The 21,880-nt window shown below is 36.2% G+C and overlaps 1 protein-coding gene across 2 annotated transcripts; it reads left to right on the top strand.

Moving 5' to 3' along the window:
* Positions 1-3,318: 3,318 nt before the first annotated feature.
* Positions 3,319-20,737, top strand: LOC144974971 (small nuclear ribonucleoprotein F). 2 transcript variants are annotated; one of them, XM_078918545.1, is made up of 4 exons: positions 3,319-3,372; positions 10,429-10,554; positions 13,677-13,741; positions 20,099-20,737. In XM_078918545.1, the coding sequence occupies exons 1-4, from the start codon at positions 3,334-3,336 to the stop codon at positions 20,163-20,165; spliced, it is 297 nt and encodes a 98-aa protein (XP_078774671.1). In that variant the 5' UTR covers positions 3,319-3,333; the 3' UTR covers positions 20,166-20,737. The 2 variants fall into 2 exon arrangements, with proteins under 2 accessions (XP_078774671.1, XP_078774672.1); XM_078918546.1 differs by lacking the exon at positions 3,319-3,372 and adding an exon at positions 7,156-7,314.
* Positions 20,738-21,880: the final 1,143 nt, after the last annotated feature.

The raw sequence follows: 21,880 nt of genomic DNA, 5'->3' as shown, positions 1-21,880 counted from the left end.
CCAAAATACGGAAAATGTTCACCAAACGTTACAGAATGTATATCCGAATACAGATAATCATACAAACATGTGTGAACAATAAAGAGGAGTGAACTTACGTGCAAAGGGGGTCGTATGCATGTTGCCAGACTCAGATTGTACATATCCAAAGAGTTGCCATAACTGTTCTTGGTGAAGGATGGTTGGGGTGGGTGGTCTTGGTCCACAAAGTGTACAGTTTTGCCCTACCTAACTCCAACGAAATTTTAAAGTGATTTCTTCCATTGTTTCAACTTGGGACACATTTTCCTTATCACAGACCTGAGTGATCCTGTGCTTTTCGACGACATTGTGGGTTTCCGTAGCTCCTGATACTAATTTTGTATATTTTCACCGCATGTCATTCCAATTAATCACAACTTATATGAACGAACGAATAATTCTGAAATAAAGTTCTATTTACGTTTAAATACATTCAAAGTGGAAAAGAAAATAAAGTATTTACATTTAACTTAAATATTCGTTATCCAATCTACAGGAATTGCTGAATGCACTCTTCCTGCTGTTCCTCATCCTTCTCATCTGATTTGGTGTACAACACCTTTGTGTTATGGAATGCAATCATCTTGCTTGTGGCCACAAAATCTTTACAGCATTTGGATCGTTGCTGAAGATGAGATTTGATCCTGATTATTGCACCAAGACAAAGTACTCCCATTCGGTTGCGGGGCTTTGTTTTTGTGGCAGTTACCAATGAGAAGACACGCTCGATGACTGCATTGCTGCTCGGTACAATGAGGCAATTCATCACATATTGACCTAGCTCTTCAAATCCAGGTGTTTTCATAACTCCAAACCAAAATTTATGGGTGTCACTTGGGAGTCCTGTGGTTTTGAAAGCTTCCACATCTGCTGACCAGTCAATAAAAGTGAGACGTCTGTATTGATCCTCTACCAAATCTGATTTAACTAAATGAAGGAACAGTAGGCTGCTGAATGCAGGTTTGTCCACTTGGTTAAGGACTTTTGCTGGACTAAGCTGACTGAGTCCTTTGAACATGTCCTTTGTCGATGGAAGTCTTAGTTTGACTTGCTCACAAGCAACCTCTAACATGGACAGGTACCTTTCTTTGGTGTGACGCACCCTTTCCTCCACGCTTTGGCGTTGCTGTTCATTGGCTACAAACTCCAGTACATATTTACTACATTCATTTGTGAACGTGTACCCAAATTCCACGAACAAGGTAGTTCCATTTTTTTCAATCATACAGGCATTTGGGGAGTGGGAAGGCGCGGTGTTAAGTGCCGACCGGACGCAACCCCCCTCTCAATTTCCGAACTCCAAGTCATCGCCGTCCGTTGTCAGATTCCTTGCCTCGTGTAATTAATCAGCACTCAGCACATGCAAGCTCATTGCAGAGACAGGTCGAGGAGGGTTTTGGTGTCAGATCAATGTCTCAAACACTCGAATCAGTAATACTACGAATATCGATGTGTGCATGCACATATCAGTTTTCATGATGTGGATAAATTGAACAAAATTCATTTTGAAGTAAAGGCTATGTAGTTGGGTTCGTTTGGGCAATCGCTCTCCAAAAGGGGCCAAAAAAGGGCCAAAGGGCCAAATGACATATGGGGGGCCAACTGTGTTTGAAAAGGGCCAAAAATCTCGGATTTGGCCCCAAAAAGGGCCAAAATGGCAACCCTGTCAACACTCTGAATTCCTTCTTTCGATTTGGATATATTCGTATGCCAGAAGCTATTTACGCTTTAAGCAAGAATGCCAACAACAACTAAAAAGAATGTAAAATGTGAAAGCAATATCAGATCATGAAAAATTATGTAAATTTATTAAAATAAAAATATTAGGATTATTGTTTTATATTATGAATCACTGTTTTGATGTAGGTAGATTAAAAATAGAAAATTTGAAGTAGAAATAACAAATTTATACCACCAAATGCCAAAACGGTAGTTTGAATGTGTCTCCAATTATTTCAAAAGTAATAGCGATTGTAGCGCGCGCGCGCGCGCGCACACACACACACACACACACACACACACACACAAAACAATACTAGATAAATCCATAAATATTAGATTTTAAACATCCGTGAAATAAATCTTCTTCTTGTGGAAACCTCCAATGATGTCGAGGATCATCCACATATTGTAAGGTATTACATTGTAAACTTGTTAAAACTCTGCACACAATACTAATGAAAACCATATAGATTAAAAATCGCGCTGTATAATAATTTTGCTCACAGATTTTGATGAAAGCAACTGTGATTAATGGGCATTGGTAAAGGAGAGGGGTCCCTGTCGCCATATTATTTTGTTTACATAGATACTGAGGCCAGATGGTTTAAGTGTTCGAAGTCTAAAAAATTTTCTGTACCTGAATTATTTCCAGCAACCAAAAAATAATATAGCCAATTTTGTTTTAAAATAGTGTTGCCATTTATCTATTTTACACGTGCCATGTTTGTGATTAAAAAATAATAATCTTACCTTAAACCCGATACTGATACCACTGTGACAGATAAAGAAAAAAAAAGAAAAAAGAAAGAAAGAAAGGGGAACAAGAATTTTTTTTTACCTTAATTTACCTTAACCCCGATACCACTCTGTCAGATGATAAAGAAGAAGATTGTAAACAACAACAACAAAGATAAAAAAATAACCCCTCTCTCTCTCTCTCTCTCTCTCTCTCTCTCTCTCTCTCTCTCTCTCTCTCTCTCTCTCCATCTATCTCTCTCTCTCTTTTTTTCTTCTTTTTTCCCCCTCTTTTTGGTAAGTTTCTAGCCAGACACTGAACAAAAAATGACGTCAAAATGCCAGTCTTTGGCCACAAAAGACAAATCGTGAGCTGTATTCAATAGTTCAACCAATGGGACCACTTGTTTCCATGAGCACTACTAACGACAACTCACTAGGCGGTGCAAAAACCAAATAATGACGTCAAAATGTCAGTCTTTTTGAGTTTCAGTGTCAGGCTAACGCGACAACACCCCCGACTCCAGACTACAAGCCAATGTGGCAGCTCAGTCTCTGTGAAAACAAAGCAAAATGGTGACAGGGACCGCTCGTCCTTTACCAGTGCCAATTAATAATCTAATAATATATCAGATTAATATGTATGGAATCAAGTATCTTTTGCACGCATGCGTTCTCCGGTAGATCGTTGTGAGTACGATTGTGCTGGGCGATTTTACAAATAAAATTGAAATTGTCGATCCCCTTAAAAATGAGTACAGAATCAATCCGAGCGCTTTGAGTGTCGTATTGGTCACACTTTCCGAAAACCGATAAGCTGTGAACTGGGACACTCAGGGGAAAAGGAAGGTTGTGATGCCAAAGAAAACACGGAGAAGGTCTTGTGAGGAAGAGGTGACGTTGGCTGGAATTTTTATTTTTATTTTTTTTTTATTTGGGGGGGGGGGGGGGGGGAAGATAAAGAAGACAAAGAACAGAATACAGTGGAGATGTACTTTGAAGCCCTATGTTCAACTGGGCATTGATGGGGTTGATGGTATGCTCTTGGAATGTAAAGGATTGAATGAATGAGGTCTCGTGGTATGCCTCGTTAGTGACATGTAGCAGTGGCGTGGGGCCATTGGATCGAATGGTGCCAGGCACCGTACCAATCTTTTAAAAATCATTAACAGCATAATTTAATTAAAAATAAAACAGAAATTTTAACTCCACTGTCTTTCGCCAACTCGCCAACAACATACTGCCTTTTTAGTCTCCACTCTATTCAAGATTCCGAATCACGCACTGCGTCGACTCGTGTGTTGGTGACATCACTGCGCGAAGTAGTGACTAAATCAAACACCGTGGTGCAAAGCAATCCAAGCTCCGGTTAATGCTCTATCCATTAGTATCGCTACAGCTGATTGAGCGAGAAACTGGGTCGAATTATACTATCTTCAAATAGCGGAAAACCCCTCGACTTGTGCCAGGATCTGAGAGCTCCACCGTTGGACGGGGGATGCGCCAAATTAGGGTAACTTCGGCCATCCAAAATATTACATTAACTGTCAAAAACACTGATCATTGTCAAGTTTATTTGTAAGCAGCAAAGAAAGACAACATAAAACTTTAAAATATGACATATCACCCCCCCCCCAACTCTTTTTCACGATTATTGAATAAAGTAATTCTTTGCAACGAAGCATTGTGGACGAATTTACCAACATTTTTCTTGCTTGTAGTGCCGAGTTGATGGTTACGTGTGTATGAGTGTTTATTTGTGTTTGTGTGTGTGTGTGTGTTTGTTTGTTTGTTTGTGCGTGTGTATTTGTGTCATTAAGTGGAGTGATTTTTTCTTTGCGATGCTTTAAGATCTGAATCTACCTTTTATTTGTGCAATCATTAATCGTAGTCCACTGATTTCCATTATTTGAGATATACTTTGAAGTTTTGTTTGTTAAACAATGAATTGCAATGAATCAAGTTGACTCTTTACTTCACCGACTGTTTGGGAGATTGACACTAGATGACAAATTAGAAATAAAAAGACTAGTTCCTCACCAACCAACTGATTTTGAATTAACACAGGTGTGGAAATCTCGAAAACGCTCTTTTTTAGTCACATGGTATGACAGGCATGAATGGCTCATAGTTAGTTTAGAAAAAAAAAACGTTTCTTTTGTTTTTATTGTCTACTTTTTACATATACAACAAACACTGACAAATCATGGACATCTATAGGCTATAGTGACCTTAACCACTTCCATCGTAATTCTTAACCTCCTGAACGTTGTTTTAGCACCCTTAAAAGAGTGAAAAATTTCTTGCGAAATTCAATGAAACACAGAGCGGTTAAATTCGTTAATGATTCTGTCAATTCACAAAGCTGAAATAGATGCCATTCCAAATTTCAATAAACACATTATAAAAAGATTTGCAGAGATGAAACATCGCCGTGCAGATTTTCTTTACAAGTACTAAAAGTAAGTAATTTCTGTCATAGTTTTTTTTTTTCTCTTTTGATTTACATTTATCACATATTGATTGCATTATCGACCAAAACCAATCCTTTAAATGGTGGACAAAGAATAATTACAAAGACCTTTTCAAACGGGACTTGTATCTCAGTGTTGTGGCTTGATGTTTTCATGAATTATTTGTTTTTGTGAGTTTGTCCACTCGTAGAAACCATCGACCCTCCCCCCACCCTTCCAAAAAAGAGAGTTTTTAACATGTGCTCTCTCCTCTTAACCGTGTTCACTGTTTTAGAATTTTTTTTCTTCTTCTAATCATGGCACCACCATACGCCGTCAATACGCCACGCCGCTGACATGTAGGTCTAAGATTCAAATCCAGCCGCGGGGCACTCATTATTGAATTCTTCTAAAGGGTTTTTTACCTTCATTTTCTCATGATCGGGTGTGAAATGAGAACCTGGCCGGTAATAGCATTGTCTCGAAAAGAAAATAATATCATTGCGCCATAAAACAGAGTTCCTGTCTTTTCAATGTTCCTGTTTGTTTTTAAGAGTTTTACGGCGCTTGCAACACATTTAGGTAATATCAGCGCCAGTAAAAAGGAAGAAAATAGGGTAGTCAAAAGATTATAGATTTACAAATAAAGCACCCAAGAAAAAGTAAGACAAATGTGAGATGGTTCAAATAGGGAACAGATGTGGATTCCAAGAGCATACCATCAATGCACAGTTTGAGATCACCTAAAAGTCTCATCCAGACACATGCTCAGGATCCCACTAAGAGGAATACACTCATATGGTTACATTACACATTCAATCTCATTCCACGACAAAGATGGAGAGCATGTTGGAAAATAGGATAGGGGTATAAAAGACACACCTTCCTGCCCACTATGGGAGGTGAAGAATCCCACCCAGAATGAGGGGTATAGATTATCGATTTGAATTCCTCACGCGGAATTCAGAGATAAACATGAACAATTATATTAGAAGATATATAGAAATGATTTTGTGACCAAATGTGCTCCACCACCTCAATTCGGTATTGAGCCTAAGTGAATCAGATGCTTTAAATGACTTTTAAGTGATAATGATCGATTCTGGGCACCTTACGTTTAAGAAGTTAGAATTCATCGTCGTCAATGAAACATAATATAAAGGTAGTCCGATTTTCATATATTGACAACAAATGCAGTCTCATTTAAATCAAACTGTCATGATAACAATTTGGGGCGATGGGTCACAAATATACAAATAAAAAGTGTCAATCTAGGTGAACATATTACGTCGGTGTCAACCACAGATTAATTGGAGGCATTCAAAAATAAAAAATCAGAAAAAACTCCGACAGAAATGCATCACATTATGTTTTGCTTTTTCTTCTCTGTCTTTCTGAAATTTTCGTTTTCTTTTCTTTGTAGATAAATGTGCAGTTCTTCACCTAGGAAAAAAACAGAGAAGCAAACTATATAATGAAAGAAAAACCCCTGCAGAAATCCAATGAGGAAAAAGACCTAGGAGTATTTATTGATAGGAAGCTAAACTTCAAGAAGCAAATTCAAGATGTTCAATCTAAGGCTGGTAAAACACTCGGAATAGTGAAAAGAAATTTCAAGAATCTGAAAACAAAACACATGACTACCATCTACAAGACTATGGTTAGATCAAAGCTGGAATATGCCAACTGCATATGGTATCCGAAGTTTGAGGGAGACAAAGACTGTTTGGAAAGAGTGCAAAGGAGAGCAACAAAACTTATCACACACCTGAAAGACAAAACCAACTGTGAGAGATTGAAAGAATTAAATCTCCCAACCTTAGATTACAGGAGAAGAAGAGGAGATATGATCCAAACATACAAAATAGTAAAGGGAATAGATGGGGTAGAGGCAGGATTTCTTAAACCAAACAAGAACATTCAGACACGAGGAAACAGCAAGAAACTGGAAAAAGAACGTTTTAAAACAAATGAAAGAAGGAACTTTTTTTCATCTAGAATTGTAAATAACTGGAATAAACTGCAAGAAACCACAGTATCAGCAAAAAAAAATTGAATAAATTCAAAGCAGAGTTGGAGATAAACAACATCCTAGGAAACAAGTTCAATTATAAAAATTGGTCCAATCATTAATAGATGAGGAGGAGCGAAGGAGACTACACCAAGTCTAAAAGTTCTGTATAGAGGTATCCAGGTATTCTTCCTTCTAGGTATCAGCGGTCGTCTGTAAAATTTGAGTTGTAGTCGAGTACACTATAATGCCCATACACAAAACAAAACTCACGTTTATTGTTCTTTCCGGCCGTTTGCCGCATAATTTTGGTTAAAAAAGATCACAGGAGTGTGATTTATTTTTAAAAAAAGGAAATCAACAATGGCAGCCGTAAGTAAAAATTGTATTTTGTTGTGATGCTCTTATTTCGACTGTCTGGTAGGGCCAGGCTTGGTTCACGGCTCCCCTAATGTAGGCTGTCGAACGGCCAGGCGAGCTCTAGGTCAGGTTCGTGTGATCATGGCCATGACATTCTCATTCACAGAACGCCGTGATTATTGCTGATGTCTGTCAATAATAATGATGAACGATTATTGGGAGTGAGACCTTCCGAAGGCACTATGTTGGTGGAGGAGGATGATGGGGAACTTTAAATTAAAGTGCCCTTTTATCCAACCAACCTATCTGCTAGAGAGGTTAACCACCAAGGCCTTATGAAAAGCCCAATGCCAATTCGCCTCGAGCATGCCTTCACGTTAAACCTTAAAGAGAAATGTTTTTTAAACTTACCCCTGTTTCAAAAGCTAGCGTCTTTCAACCTTCTAATTTCTAAGATACATTTTGATTTTTCAGTTAAGTTCATTAAAAAATACCGGCCTAATCTGACCCGTTGAGACTCAATACGAAATTTCGTTGTTTACTAGAGAGGTGGTAGGTACTTTGGTAAAAAATTCAAATTGGATTGAGCTCAATGAAACCTATATCATTTTAAAGTGCTTTTCAACACGATTCTAATGATACCAAAATTGTGAAAATCAGATGAGCAGAAAAAAAGTTATGTTAGTTTAAAGTAGGCAGTTTAGTGAGCAGCAGCAGTGGCAGTCAAATTTTGACCCAACTCGCCCATAGGAAAGTTGTGACTGGAAATTGCCGTTCGCGTTTTGGGGGGTTCATTAAAGATGCATAACTTCGTTATAAAGAGGAATATAGCAGATATTTTGGTATCATTATTTTCGTCTTTCAAATTCCTTTTAAATGGTGCCAATTAAGGAAAAATCCATTAATAATTCCAGAAGTTATATGAAGTTAAAATTTGGCAATTTTCAAATGCATTTATTTTTTTATTTACCGCGTGTGTTTTTAAAATTTAAACGCTTGTTTTTAGAATAACATCTAAACTTTATTCATGCCAAATTTCAGGGCTCTATATCGATGCGCAGACACCTTTTAACTCTGCGCCGAAATGCCCTGTTTACATTATCTTCTCATCATGGCTGCCGGACGATATCGATATTCATATCGATATTTTAGATTTAGCTATGTATTATGTTAAATTTAGTCCATAATATTTTCAGTACTATTATTTACTATGTTTTTATTTTGAATACATACTTTCCAACTTTATTTATAGGCATTTTATAGTTTTTGTTTTAAAAGTTCGTATATTTCTTCTCTTTGTGAAATCCGATATTAATAATATCGATATTTTAAAAATACCAATTGCTTTAATTTTATTTTATTATACTTTGAAAATCAAGTCATCAAGTTTCTTTCCCATATGTTTAGATATGTTTATCATTTGTATCCATATTTTAAAGGCCTTAGCCTTAATAATTATTATGGTAAGAAGTTCTATTAGTTTTGACACCCCCTTACATTGAGAGAGAAGGGGGAGGGGAGGGGGGGGGGGGGATAAAATTATATTAATTGTCAGTTCAAATGATGTAATAGCAATAAACCCAAAGTGGTTCAGCAGAATTTTTTAAAGTATTAAAAGCCAGAACTTTCCTTCTAATTATAATAGGGAATCTGTTTCAATTTATTTGAACTTTTTCAATCTACCATTTTATTTATATGCAATTAAATTGCCATAGGTAGAAATAAACTCATTATGTCATTACACAACATGTTTATATCTTTTCATTTAAATACTCTCAAACCCTTTTTTATTCTCTATGTATTAATTAAAAGAGGGTAATTATTTGCAATTGTTTCAGTGAGATATTGGGGATAAATCCAAAAGTGATAGAGCAAATTGTTTCTTACGTCTAGCCGAGTTTTTGATTATGTAACATTTGCGTCATATTATGTAATAATGTGTTAATTTGAAATGTTTATCTTCCTCTTTATTAATGTAAATGCATTGTCCTCGATAAGACGAACATTTTGGTATACAATATATGATAAGAACTCCATATTGACTGTTTTAACCATTTTTTATTAACATCACGCGTTTTCGGTCACAACTTTGCAATGGTAATTTTGGGGTAAAAATCGGTCTGAAATTTCAGACTTTGAACTGCCGTAACTACATTTCTAATCAAGATAGAAACAAAATTCAAACTGTTTTGTAATCTGTGTTGCCAGCTCTTTCATATGATATTGGTTTCAAGTGTGTGAGGTACATTTAGAATTTCTATTAAACTCCCTATTTAAAGGCTGAAAAATGGTCTTCTATTTGCCTTTGTTATTTACTGACGGACTTTGTGACCTGAAAATTGTTGCATTTCCGGTAGTAACCACCATTTGTATTTCAAAACTGGTCTAAAATGGCCGCTAAGATTTGAGTAAGAATTTTACTGGAACGAATTTCATGGATGCGGTATACAACTTTGCCCTGAATTTAATTTTATAAAAAAGTAAAGATGTTAAATAAACGTGCCAGCATGAAATTTTGATTTACCAAGTTCTAATCTTTTAATTATCCAAAGCTAAATTATACCCTATTTTATCCATAATCAAAAGTTATACTAAATTGTCATTGATTTTAAAATAAACTACACCAAACGATAGAGTAATTTCTCCTGAAGAAAATAAGACATCAATCATTAAAATCCATCCATAAATAAAAAATCTATGGAACTTTTTCTGAGACCCATCACTCAAAAGTCCAAAAAATCGGGTCACAGCCATTAGGCCATTTATCGGCTCCCTGCTGGAGGGCCAAATGGACGTTTACCAAAGTGCCTAGAGGTGGGCCTTTGGCCTACCAACCTCCGCTGAGCGTCCAACTCGCCTTGAGCTTGCATTCACGTAAAATATAAAGATTTTTTTTTAAAACCTACCTCTGTTTCAAAAACTAGCATCTTTCAACTTTCTAAGAAACATTTTGATTTGGTCCTGGGCAATGTCATTATCCAGGGGTTGCTTTGTATTTAATTTTTTCTTTTTTACCTGTACTGTATGTAACTGGTATGACTTCTATCTAAACACGTTTTTTGTGGGTTTTTTTTTTAAAGAGGAGGCTAGATTGGTCGTATAAATTATTCTTTTCTTGTTTTGTAGACGCTGCCGATGAACCCCAAGCCCTTCTTGAATGGGCTTACGGGGAAACCAGTCATGGTGAAGCTGAAATGGGGAATGGAGTACAAGGGCTATCTTGTGTCTGTCGATGGATACATGAATCTTCAGGTATTTTTTTTCTTGATTTGATATTTTCAAAACTAAAAATGGGGCTACTCAAATGTCTTAACCCTCATTTGATCATGTTTAATGATTGTGTTGTCGTTGTGCGATGCAAGCAAGGATTCACGGTGTAAAACGCATACCCTTGTGAAGAATATAGAAATTTAAATTGTCCTATCTGGAACCTCTGGTGTAATGGTAGCACATCTGACCCGTAATTAGGAGGTCTGAGGTTCGATCCCCAGTCAAGGAAGGCTAATTTCTCAAAGATAAATAAGTATACACCATTTTAGGTGTGTTTATCTTTTCAAAATATAAAGGAAGGAATTTCCAAGAATTTAGAGTTTCCCCATAGTACTAAATTGTTTTCATTATAAAAACACATTGCTGTAAAACTTTGGTGATTAAAATAGCAATATCCCACATTTTAGCCATATCTCAAATGTACCAGGTTGGCAGCAATTATTTTGTAAACATCCTAAGTTATTTCATTTATTTTACATTTGTGCTTGTGTACTGGTCCTTTTCTAAGTTAAGCCAATTGGATTCTTTCATTATTTTTCCAGTTTTGAGTTTTTTCTCATTTTGGGAAAACGTTACAAAATAATTCAAGTGTGCCGGCACTAAAGCTGGTCATTTAGTAACAGGGGACGTGCTCCTGGCATCTTGAAGAATTTTGGTTATATTAGTAGTTATGTAATTAAAGAGGCTGTCTTTTATTTGTCATTATTTGAAGACAGTCACAATGATGGCTTCTAATCTAAACGAATGGTTGGACATGTAATGCACTTTGTGCACTTTTAATGCAGACCTGCCGTAGAAATACGAATTTGTGGCCCCAGCTACAGAGCTGCATAGGTTTCTTTGACTAAATAAATCTTGTTAAATAAATTTAGCATCATGACTTTGGAGCATTTTTAGACCATGCTGAGACAGACCTGCCAACCGGTACGATTAATCGTATTTTAGTACGATTTTTGGACTCCTATATGTAGATACGATTGTCTAGTACGATTTTTGTTGTAATATTTTATTTTATTTTCTCAATCATGAATGATGTTGAAAATGACATGCCATACATCAATTGTTGACCGTGTTTCTAAATGATGCATCACAGTTAGTACTATTGTTATCATTTCAGTTAGTTATATTATATATTGCCGGTTTTCACCATTTTTCTCAACTTTTTGAGGATTTGCATTTAAGCTTATTTTATACTTTAAATGGCCTCAGGCCACATTTAAGCTTTTACCGCTTGTTAAATAGAAAATTGTAAGTGAAAATTAAATTTAATATCTTTGGCAATGAAGCTCTCAATTAAAACTATTGCTGATAAGCTTAAACATAAATGGATTGTTTCCCTTTATAATTGCTAAAATTACTCTTATTTTGTTTTTAAAAATTTAATGATTTTAAAAAAAAAATTTTTTTTTTAAGATTTATTATTTTACACGAGTGATTTTTTTTTTTTTTTCATTACCAACTGAGCTGCTTTAGGGACAAAAGGTTCAAAATGAATCCTCTACAAGTATTTAACTTGTCTGTGATATGTGTGAATTTCCCATCATTTGACCAACAGTAATAGTATTAGTATGTAGTGGTAGGAGTAGAAGTAGTAGTGGTAATAGTACTAGTCTAGTAGTGGTTGTAGGAATTGTTGTAGTAGGAGTAGTAGTAAATGCTATAAAAAAAGGGAAAGAGAGATAAAGAGAGACATGGAAATTGTGTTGTCATTGCTGCAAATTATCTATTAGATTGAAGACCACTCTCACAAATATGTTATCTCAAAACCTTCAACTCATTTACTGGGCTGGCAGATGTATATAACCATCACAACTTCATTTGGGACATCAGCATCATCATCTCAAACCTTCACCACCATTGCATCACCAAGGTTACAACCACCATCACAATATTGTCACTGCCACAACCACCGCCACCACATCACTTCTTCCATCACTAGAGCACCATCGCTACAACCACCACCTCCTCTTCTTCAGGCACTAACACTAATACTACCAACATATTTGGGGTCTTTTGGTCATTTCTTTGAGTGTTTCAATTAGATATTGCAATTTCTGAGCTTTATACTGATTTAAAATGGTCATTAAGTTTTAGTTTCTCGATAAACCGATAATTTTGTAATCACTAGTGATTGCTGCAAACGAATGTTTGAATGATGAAGATCAGAGTTTATATTTTATTTGGGTTTGATGTTAGCTTTTATATAAATTTTAGTATTTTCCGCACTTTTATTTTCCACACATGCGGTCAAAATACACTTTTTTGCTAAAAAATACACTTTTTAGGATCATAGAATACACTTTTCATTCTGGGAAGGTTGGTAGGTCTGCTGAGAGCAAATTGTTTATTTCTAAAGCTATTTAAAATGAATTTTTCTTTTTTTCCTTTGGGAACTATGAATTTTTGAAATTTCAAGTAGGCAGTTTAGTGGATATTGCATTTTATAATGCTTATTTTTTTTTTTTTTCTTCGAAATTTGTTCTGGTCCAGGTGGGGATCCTTAGCTGTGAGGGGAACAGTTGAGTGGATAGTTCCTTTTTTGAGAGATTTTGTTTCCTTGTAAATCATCTCTTTATATGCTTTCATAGCTGCCAACCAGTACGATAAAATCGTACTTTGTACGATTTGGCCAATCCAGAAAAAGAAAAATAAAGAAGAAAATCTGATAAAAATTAGTAAAATTAGCCTCAGTAATCTGCTTCTGTCACCACCTCCCCATCACTTATGCCTACCCAGTATGATGATAAAGGTAAGCTTCTCTTAGTATTACAGTTCTGACCATTCTAGTACTTAAGTACATTAATAAATATGCCATTTTAAGACATGAATCGGGCGTTCGTGCCGCACCGTGTATAATAATACGTTTTTGCATTTTGAAAAGTTGGCAGCTATGTGCTTTTTTAGTTTTGAATATGTTGTACTTTGTATACATTTGACTGTAGCTGTCATAGCAGGACCCTTTGCATGTGCCTAAATGGGACTTTTAGGTAAGTTCAGAGTAGAGAACACAGACATATAGTTCCAAATAAGATGTTTTCCCGTTAGACTGGCTTAAACTGTAGTACTTTGCAACTTGTTTTGACATCATTCTTTTCTTTTTCCAGCTGGCCAATACAGAGGAGTACATTGACAGTCAACTTGCTGGCAATCTTGGGGAAGTACTTATCAGGTAATAACCTTTGGTGTTGTGGTTGAAATGAGATGTTTTTTACAGTAAAATTACTTAAAACGAAAGAAGCTAAACCGAAAAATACCTTAAACCGCAAAGAATTTAATAAATTGTACTAGTTTCTTCATTATCTTTGTACTAATTCTTACGATGAACCGAAATACTTCTAAGCAGGACTTTCTTTAAACCGAAACAACTTGAGAGCACCTTCCCTTTTTCTCTTTCTCTATTTTTCTTCAAAAATTCGGGAAGGTGGCCACACGTAATAATGTCCGGCGATATTAAACAAAGCGCGTAAGTATAAGATGAGGGTGAGGGGTGGAATGGGGAGGGGGGGGGGGGGTAGGCAAACACTTCAATCGCTGCACTTGGGCTTGGCCAACACCACAATCGCGCAGACTGAAAAAGGAAGACAACGGGTGACTGGCAGGCGAAAAATTAGGAAAGAGAGAGAGAGTTGGGGTGTAGAATCACGTAAGTGAGATGTTCTCGCTCATGTGTTGATGCTTTGGAACTGACAAATTTTCAACATGGCAATATGGGGGGGGGGGAAGGGGGCGGTTAGCCAACTTACCATTGACATGCCATTTCATTTCCACTTAGTTTAAATGTGTGTGTGATGGGCTAAAGGGGAGGGGGAGGGTCTATGTAATTGGGCCTTTCAACCTAATGGCTTTTCAACAAAAGAGGGGTCTGTAGTAGACAGCTTAGCATTGACACTCCTTTTTATTTCCATTTCACTTCACCTCTGAGTAGCTGCGCGTCATTCATTATCAATTATCGCACAAGAACTTTCGATCTTATTTTAGCTGTACATTTTACTAAAATATGTCTAAAAGAAAGCACTGTGCTTACACGTTTGAGTTTAAAATCAAAATACTATGTGAAGTCAAGAAAAAAGAGTTGATCAAGACGGAGATATGTAAAAAAACACGGCATCCTAAACTCAACTCCTTTCAACAATTTTGAATGGAAAACGAAAACCCCCAAAAATATTTTTAAAATACACCCCAAAAAAATAATTTTAAAAATGGTTACCAAGATGGCATTTCTTCAACAACTCCATTTAAGGGGAAACCCATGATACGATTAAATGAGCAAATTCCTTAAATAGTTACTACCCTTGAAAAACGTTGCAAAACGGGAACTTGCTTTAAACCAAGCTCTGTCACAGCTGTGTAACTTACTAGAACTTACTTACATTACACTGCAATGCTGCAAGCTGATTTTGCTGCATTTCCATGCCACATTTGTAATTGTAATTATAAATATGTGACCCTCTGCCTCGAAGCGGTATTAAGTCGGGATTTGGAAAACGAAGAAAACCGGTTTTAAAGTGGAAATGGTCAAAATTATCAAATTTCAGTTTTTGGTTGTTTCAGAAACTACAATCATTTTTCTTCATGAAAACATAATAATTCAACATAAATATTGACGATAAGTTATATAAATTTCAAGTTTAAAAATGCAACTATCAGTGACACATTCAAAACGAGAGTTGACTTTCTCTCAGAGGGTGAGTCTTTTTAGACAATCAACAATGTGGGTGAACGCTAAGGAAAATTTGAGAGATTCAATAACATGTTTTCATGTAAGTCACTACACAATAAGCCCCACCCCTCCTCCTCAAGCTGTCATCTGACTCAAAATGGAAACCATGCAATGAATGATTTGACCAGCCCATTTCTTTAATTGCAATCTCATTGGTCAATATGTTTCCAGTTGATTGACTATGACTTGCTTTGAAACAAAATGTTTCTTAAACTATCCCTACAATTCTTTGCTCCGCCTCCATCCCTTTCTTCATGTCTACCTCACTCTCCCCGTCTGTCTCCCTTTTGTTTCTTTCACACATACACACACACACACTTTACAGGTTTCAATCTTTATGCTATTTACCTGCCGTCCTCTGCACAAGCAGTCTCTCTCCCCTCCCCCTCTCGCTCCTCTTTTTCTCTATCTCTATTTCTTTCTATCTCTCTCTCTCTCTCTCTCTCTCTCTCTCTCTCTCTCTCTCTCTCTCTCTCTCTCTCTCTCTCTCTCTCTCTATTTCTCTCTCTCTCTTTCTCTCTCTCTTTCTCTCTCTCTCTCTCTCTCTCTCTCTCTCTCTCTCTCTCTCTCTCTCCCTCACGTGTGTGTGTGTGTGTGTATTTTGCTCTCTCATTCTTTCTCTTCCTCTCTCATCCTCTTTCTTGATAATTCTTTCCCTGCCCACCCAGCTTCACGTAGTTTCAAAACTGTACTTTGAAATTATAAACCCTTCTTTAACTTTTGGCATTTTGAAATCGCATTTTCTCTATTAAATAAGACAAAAATTTCACATTAATAATTCATATTTCATTGATTCTTTATTTAGATATAAAAAATTCTTGAAAAATTCTTGAAATGTCATAAAGTTGTCGGCATTAAAAAAAAAAATTTTTGGTGTTTTATTTATTTTACGAACATCTTACATAATAATGAATAACTACAAAAGTAATAATTGGATTGTTTCAAAAATTTGTAGGTACTTTATCAAATGTATAATCTAAGCTCATGCCAAATTTCACTATTATCGTCAAATTTTCGATGCCTGTATCTAAGGAGTTATCTTTGCCCATTGATTTGACTGTGCGTGAAAACGGTGCCTCACTTCAAAGTCGATTTTCTCAAAACTTGGTTTTTACACTCTCCCTACTTCAAACGGTCATATCTCGGCAATGAACAATCAGAATTGTATAAATTTGGTATCAAATTTTAAAGCATAAAATAAGCTGTGATTGGGTACCAAAATCCCAAAATTGAAAAACCTGACTTAATACCGTTTCGAGGCGGAGGGTCACATATGTGGTTCTAAGAATTATCATTTCAGTACATTGACGGCTTGGCAAATTAATTGTATTAGTAAAGGGACCTAAAAATGTTTTTCAGATACAATTGTTGTATTTGTCTTTGAGAGTACTGGGTCTGAATATATTAAAATGTGATCTCATTTTGAAAGTTTTGCGTATTCTTATATTCTGGATCTAACTTATTTCCTGATACCTGTCTGTTTTATTACAAATTTGCTGTTTCTCTTCTGAAAGCCAACTTTTTATCCAAGTATAAACAATGAAAAGTAATATGTGTCAAAATTAGGAAAATGCAGTGAAAAATACATTGCCTTAAAACCCAAAGAATAATCTGAAATCGATTGTTCTTATTTTTTTTAAAATTATGATTGATTTACAAACTCTGTAGTCCAAAAGCACAACATTCCATACAACTGGTTGAGCCAAAAGATTTTTTTTCTAGTTTACTTCAATCATGATCAAAATGGTCATTTGCATGTCACTATCCAATGTTGATGGACAACAGAGTAAATGCCACCCAGCAAAACAAAATACATAGATATTGGCGAGATAAGTTTATCATTGCGGCAAGCAACAATAGGACTATACCACTTTCATCATTGGCAAATGTGGGGTTTATTAAAGCAGTTTTTATTTATGTATTTTAAATTTATTTTGATGGGGGTTTGATTTTTCTTGTGCTTACTGTTGTTTGTTTTTGTTTTTTTGTTTTTTTAATGGGATTTTTTTTGTTTTTTTGTTTTTTTTGGATTGCTGTTATTTTTTTTTATTGCATGAACTCTTTCCTTATTTGGAAACAATAGCATCTGTATGCCATCGCCTATGACATCAATACCAAGTGATGGGGATTGGGCGCCTATCGGATAGTATAAACTGACCAGTCATACTGATTGACACCAGTTGATTATTGCACACACACTGCATCGTCACAATGATTGAGGAAGCAGGGCTGTCTGGCAATGACTGGATTGGCTAGACAAATAACAAGAATTTACGGATTGTAGAATAAAAATTCCAGACCAGGCAATCTGATTCTGAATGTTACTTGAAGTCGACTCAATTTTGACTATTTGTATTGGGGCTGAGAGAGTTGTTGAATATAGCAGCCATTCTTGGTGTTTAAGCTGATGGATTTTGATAATTTCGCTTGAAGGTTTCTAATTCTAAATCTGTTGTGCCCACATATGATTCAGGAAGAGCGGGGTGCAAATGAATATTTGAAGATGTTTTGAGTTTATATATTTTATATTTTAGTGTTTTTGAATGGGTTTTTCTTTGAAAGCGTGAATTTTGTTGTGTCTGGTTGTTTTTTTTTTTTTTAGATGGCTCTCATTTTGTTTGTAATTTTGAACATCAGTTAGTCATTTTTTCTGTCTGTCTTGTGAGGGAGTCCATCCAAGTTGGGGGCTGTAGTCATTGAAGACAACTCTTGCAGTGCGGCACTGGACAGCTTCAATAGCTCGTTGTTGGTGTGGGTCCCAAATGAACTGGAATGGTCTAAGATTCATCTTACAAGTGTTATGTAGGCCGTTTCTTTAAGGTTTGCTTGGCAATGTCTGATAACCCTAGCGTGGAATTTGCTTTATTTATTATTTTGTTGATGTGTGCTTGACAGTTTAGGTTTTCTTGTATAACGATGCCTAAATTTGGATTTTCCGTAACTTCTATAATTGTACGGTGTATTGTTGGATCTAAGCGGTGTTATGTTAAGTTGGCAGCCCTGCACAACTACAACCACCACATCACTGTCCCTACCACTGCTACTACATCACCATCCCTAAAATCACTACTGCAATCACCAACACATTATCCCTACAGCCACCACCACATCACCATTTCAGATATTGAAACAAAAGAAAAAAACTGACAAAATGGCAGCAAAGGCAGAGTATTTGAATACAATAAAATTTGTTGTTCAATCAAATGCATTGATATCTTCAGCTAGGATGAAGAAAAGTGAACTTGAAACCCTTGAGTTTAGTTATCCCGAGAAACTTGGGTGTCGAAGGGATAATTTGTTGTTTTAATCCTTGAATTTAAAAATGTATTTGCTGTAGGAACCATGTGTATTCTGTAAATATTTGAGTGTGTTCCTCTTGGTGGGATCCTTTGCTGGTGTCTGGATGAGACTTTAAGGTGATCTCAAACTAAGTACATTGATGGTATGCTCATGGAAATTTCATCTGTACTTATTTGAACCTATTCCCCTTTGTTTTACTTTTTTCTTGGGTGCTTTTATTGTGAAGGTAGAATAGTTTGACTATTCCATTTTCTTCTTTTTACTGGTGCTGATATGACCTAAATGTGTTGCAAGCGCTGTATTTTCCCAAACCTGCTAAACAGAAAGATGTAAGTACATAGTGTCTTTTTACTGGAGTGATTCAGTGATTAGACAGGGGTCAATCATTGTGTTTATGTAAAAGTTTGGTAAATTTTTGTTTCCTGAATTTGCAACTCTGCCCTGGGTACACATAGGGTCAGGTGCGTTCATCAGACACTGGTCACTGGGTGGGGAACCTGACCTCCCATAGTGGGCAGGGAGGTACATGCTGTCTTCTATCCCCCCCCCCCCCCCCCCCCCCCCCCCCCCCCATACCCATTTTCCAATTGTTTCCTGTCGTTGTCTTTGAATGAGATTACTTAGTTTTGTCCTGGACCTGGCCGGAGTTCCTTGGCTGGGAGGGAAATAGTCAAATGTATTGTTTTGGGAAATTATATTTTTTTCCTTGTAAATCATCTCTGTTATGCATTGTATTATGTTTAGTTTACATTTTTATTATATGTAAACATTTGAGTGTATTCCTCTTAGTGTCTTCCATCTGTGCTTGTGTCTGGATGAGACTTTTAGGTGATCTCAAACTATGTACTTTGATAGTGTGCTTTTGGAATCTTCTGTTCCCTATTTGAACCAATTCCCCTTTGTCTCATCTTTTTTTTTGTGTGCTTTAATTGTAATTCTGGAACTTTTTACTATCCCATTTTATTCCTTTTTACTGGCGCTGATATGACCTTAATGTGTTGCAAGCGCCGTAAAACCCTTAAAAACAAACAAACAGACACTGGTCAAACATGCTTCGCTCACACATCCCTCCTCCTACACACACACACACACATTCATATGTACTTTGCACATGCACGCTTAAAACAGTAACTAATACATAATTTGAAGACCACATAGAAAGCGATGACAGTTCTTGTTTCCATTCAGTACAAAACATAAAGCAAAACAGTTTTATCAACAAATGCGAAAGGAAAGGCCCATTTTGTTCGAGATTTCCTTTTTAGCCCATAGAGTTCAAGATTTTCGTGTTGCACTGTATTTGGTTTGACTTTGACCAATGGGCAGATACACTTTCCTCCTTTTTGAAAAATTTGTATAATTAGTACCACCATTACCATAGTATCTATATATCTGCTGTTTTACTGGCATTTTGGCTTTGCAGCACGTAGCCTATATTATGCCAGTCTTTAATTTTTGTCTTTTGTCCTAAAATCTTACCGTCCTTATCTTTTTGTTTTTCTGCAGGTGCAACAATGTCCTCTATGTACGCGGTGTTGAGGAGGAAGACGAGGAAGGAGAGACAAGGGATTAGTGGCTATGGCCATCTTGGTCAAGTCCTTCTGTGAACTTTGTGTGTTCTGTTATTTTTCCAGAAGTCATATTGTTGAATTTGAAGTATACAACCTGATGTGAACTTTTTAAAAAAAGAAGTCTGATATAATTTTGAATTTGAAGTATACAACCTGATTTATTACATCCTCACAATTTGTACATGATTCATCACAACTCATTTTAGTGTAATTTGTTTTCAATATTGTCAATTTAATATGTGTAATCTCATTTTCTTTTCTCTTTATCATATAGTTTGGTGTTGTAAATTACTTATGTTAGTGGTTTTTTAAAAAATCATTCATTCAACATCTCATCCAATGTTATTCAACCTGATTGCAACCTGATTGTTCATAAAATGTGCTACCATTGCTTCATAACTCACTATAATGTTGTCATCTTACCACTTTTAGCAGATCCTTTGTGTTTTAATGTTTACATTTTCTGTTGTAATGTTATTCGGCTGGCCAAATTTAAGGTTTCAATGAAACATTTTGTTATATGTATTATTTTGGTACATTTTTGGGAAATAAAGTTTTAATTTCAAAACTGGTAGTTTATGGTTCAATGGTTTTCATTGTATGTTTGATTCAGTTTCACATTAGGATGAAGGTTTTGCACATTTATTTTCATTTTATGTTTGTGGAGGAGAGGGGGGGGGGGGATAACTCTTAGAGGGGTTGTGGTGACAACACTTTTACTGAAGGATAGATCTATTCGTACTATTACGGATGAATATCATCAACCGTCATTGCTGTACGTAAGGACAAATAATAGTATGTTCACTATTCGTACTTCACACTAATGTTGGGCGATATTCGGTATCATTTTCACTGTGAAGACTCGATTCTACGTCAGTGCATGTATTTGTATCGTCTTTCATAACACCCCTATCTTTCGGGCGCGAAGCAAAGGCCACACTGCTGAGCCTTACTTACTTATCCGAACCAGCGACCACCTGAGCTCTAGCCCTTGTGCCATAACGTAGAAGTTTGACGTCTTTTGTAGTTGTTCCAGGTGACTATAAAGTGTGTTACAGTACAGGGTTCCCACTGGTTCGGGAAATGGTCTTGAATTTTTCAATTTCCTCAAGATCGGGAAAAAGCGGTCTTGAAAATAAAAACGGTCTTGATTTTTCTTTGAGTCGGTAACTTTCAAATCAGGTGTGGTAATAAACGTGAAGTTTGGTGTCTTATTTACCTATTAAGCAGTGACGATAATCTCCCGCTGAATTTGCAGTGTCAAAGATTTTCCTCAAAACCACAAAATCACCATTATGTCTTAGTCTTATGTCATACTTTGACACCTGTGCTCAGTCTCATGAAATTTTTATCCATTTTGATGGGTTGGAGTGACAAAAAGTTGGTTTAATTTTAATGGGTTGTATAGTATGTCTGAACATACCTTCTTGTTGTATAAACTTATTCCAAGAAGAATTACTGGTCGGTTCATGCTGATACTGGAGCCAATTAGAAATGTCAAACAAATCACAATCACTATTTCCGCCATTCACAACACGTTTTACAACATTGTAACCATTCTGTCCGACGTCTAGTCGAATTTTACCACTTTTGATACACTACTTGGCAAGAAATCTGATCCTTGTCACAAGTCCTATACTCTTCTAGACATTGTCTGTGTTTACGAGGACAGCTACCACGGATGATGGATACAAGAGACGGTAGATCGAGAGACTAC

Source organism: Berghia stephanieae, chromosome 6 (genome assembly GCF_034508935.2).
Source record: "Berghia stephanieae isolate SIO BIC M18660-M18661 chromosome 6, UCSD_Bste_1.3, whole genome shotgun sequence".
In the NCBI taxonomy this organism is placed as follows: domain Eukaryota; kingdom Metazoa; phylum Mollusca; class Gastropoda; order Nudibranchia; family Aeolidiidae; genus Berghia; species Berghia stephanieae.
This window is presented reverse-complemented; position numbering and strand designations above follow the sequence as displayed.